Source organism: Galeopterus variegatus, unplaced genomic scaffold (genome assembly GCF_000696425.1).
Source record: "Galeopterus variegatus unplaced genomic scaffold, G_variegatus-3.0.2 Scaffold10321, whole genome shotgun sequence".
Lineage (NCBI taxonomy): Eukaryota > Metazoa > Chordata > Mammalia > Dermoptera > Cynocephalidae > Galeopterus > Galeopterus variegatus.
Window position 1 is genome coordinate 22,608 of NW_007736432.1, and position 2,026 is coordinate 24,633.

At 37.6% G+C, this 2,026-nt stretch overlaps 1 protein-coding gene across 1 annotated transcript; it reads right to left on the bottom strand.

The window, feature by feature from the left end:
• Nucleotides 1–582: 582 nt before the first annotated feature.
• LOC103609931 (translocon-associated protein subunit alpha-like) lies at nucleotides 583–1,266 on the bottom strand. The gene has a single exon (XM_008594187.1). The coding sequence runs from the start codon at nucleotides 1,264–1,266 to the stop codon at nucleotides 583–585; it is 684 nt and encodes a 227-aa protein (XP_008592409.1).
• Between the last annotated feature and the right edge of the window lie 760 nt (nucleotides 1,267–2,026).

A 2,026-nucleotide genomic window follows, 5' to 3' on the forward strand; every position in this document is an offset into this window, starting at 1 on the left:
NAACCAATATTGAAATTAATTCTACTTTCACAAGGGCATCACTAGCACTTAGAAAGGTTTCTGGCACATATTACTCACTCAATAGATGTTTGGACACTGGAGTTTCAAAAACAAATATAGTCACCGTTGTCTAAAGGTCTTTGGAAAGCAATGTGAAAGTCTTTGGATTATCTCTGCTCTTTTTCCCAACTAGATTCCTATCTCCCCATCTTGTATGCAAGGCTAAGGATAGAGCCCAATGTTCTGAGGGCCCTAGTTTGAAGGATCTCTAGGAAAACTGACTATTTCTTAGCAGAATCCTCAGCAGGGGTACATGTCTGCTCCCTAGTGAGTCTGGTTCCTCCTACCAATTTCTTCCTATGCTGTATGTGTGATCACATCCAAATTTCATGAGATAATATTATGCCCTGAGATAACATTANAAAAAATAAATGATTCATTTAAAAAAGGAGCTTGGAAGGACATATAATTAAATATTAACAGTTAACAGTGATTGTCACTTGAGTGATGTAACTGTAGGTGATTTTTTTTCCTAAGAAAATTCTTTTCATAATGAACTCACTTTAGTCCTGTTAGAACTCATCAAAATGTATACATTGAAACTAACAACAGAGTCATTGAACAAGTAAGGGGTGTCTCAGAAAGTTCTTNCCATTTCCTGTGCAACCTTCTTGGTGAAGTTTTATTGATCTGATTCAAAGTTTCCTGAGGAATCCGACTCACGTCAACATCATTCTGACTTGATGTACCCATTTCTACCTTCTGTATGGGTCTCTTGTGCTTTCTAGATTCTAAGAGTTGATGAAGACCTACAACAACTGGAAGCCCAAGACCAGCAAGGAATATATACATAAAGATTATTTCTTCATCTAAATCATCCTCTCTTTCAATAACTGTCACTGTTTGACTGAAGACAGCATCTTGGAATATATTACCATTCAGAACTTTGTAGTTCAGATTGATGACCAGCCCAAAGGGTCGCCCTCCCATGGGCTCTACGGGAATGAAGGAGTACTCAAAAGTTGCCTGTCTCTGGGGTGGTACGACAGTGTTCAGAGGAAGAGCTGTGAAATTCTGGATATAAAAGTGGTAGTGCTGAGGATGATGGAATGAGGCATCTAGGGATTCAACAATAAAATCTTCTGCACTCTTGTTTGTAAAGCCTACCAGGAACTTCACAATGTTATTTGCTGGAAAATCTCCTCCTTTTACAAACAGGATAGTTGTACCTGCACCCGGTGAAGCTTCAGTGGGGAGGAGTCTCATGGCATAGCCAGTCCAGTGCCCAGTCCCCATCCACCAGTGCTCTTGGTGGCCCTACTTTAGATTCTTATCTTTTACTCTGTATACAACGTGTATTTTATTTCTCCGGCTGTTTTTTAAGATTTATTCCTTATCACAGGTTTTCAAAAATTTTATTATAATATGCCTTGGTGAGGTTTTCTTTGTGTTTATCCTGCATGGGTTTCTGCAGGATGTGTGGAATTGTAGTTGTCATCAAATTTGCAAAATGTTTTGCCAGCATTTCTTCACATAGTTTTCTGTTTCCCTTTCTCTCTCCCCTTTTTATAAATCTCTAATCACACATATCTTGACACTTGATATTGTCCCTGGGTCACTAAGCTCCGTTCATTTTGTTCAGTCTTTTCTGCCCGTGATCTTCAGTTTACATAGTTTCTATCGCTACGCTTTCAAGTTGTGATATTTTTTTCCTTCTTAGTGTTAATCAGTTGTGAATTTTCTCCAGTGAAACTTTCCTTTTCACATGTTGTTTTATTTCTGGAAGTTCCACTTGGTTTTATTCCTTTATTTTTTGTTTCATTAGGCATAAGTTTCCCTTTAAATCCTTGAGGGTATTTATAACAGCCATCTTAAGGTCCCTGTCTGCCAATTCCATTACCTGTGTCATTTTTTATCTTTTTCTAGTGAAACAGAAATAAATAATAATTATGCTTCTCCTTGTAGTAGATTACACCTTTCCACTTGTTCATATGTCTACTATTTTTTATTAGATCCTGGAAATTGT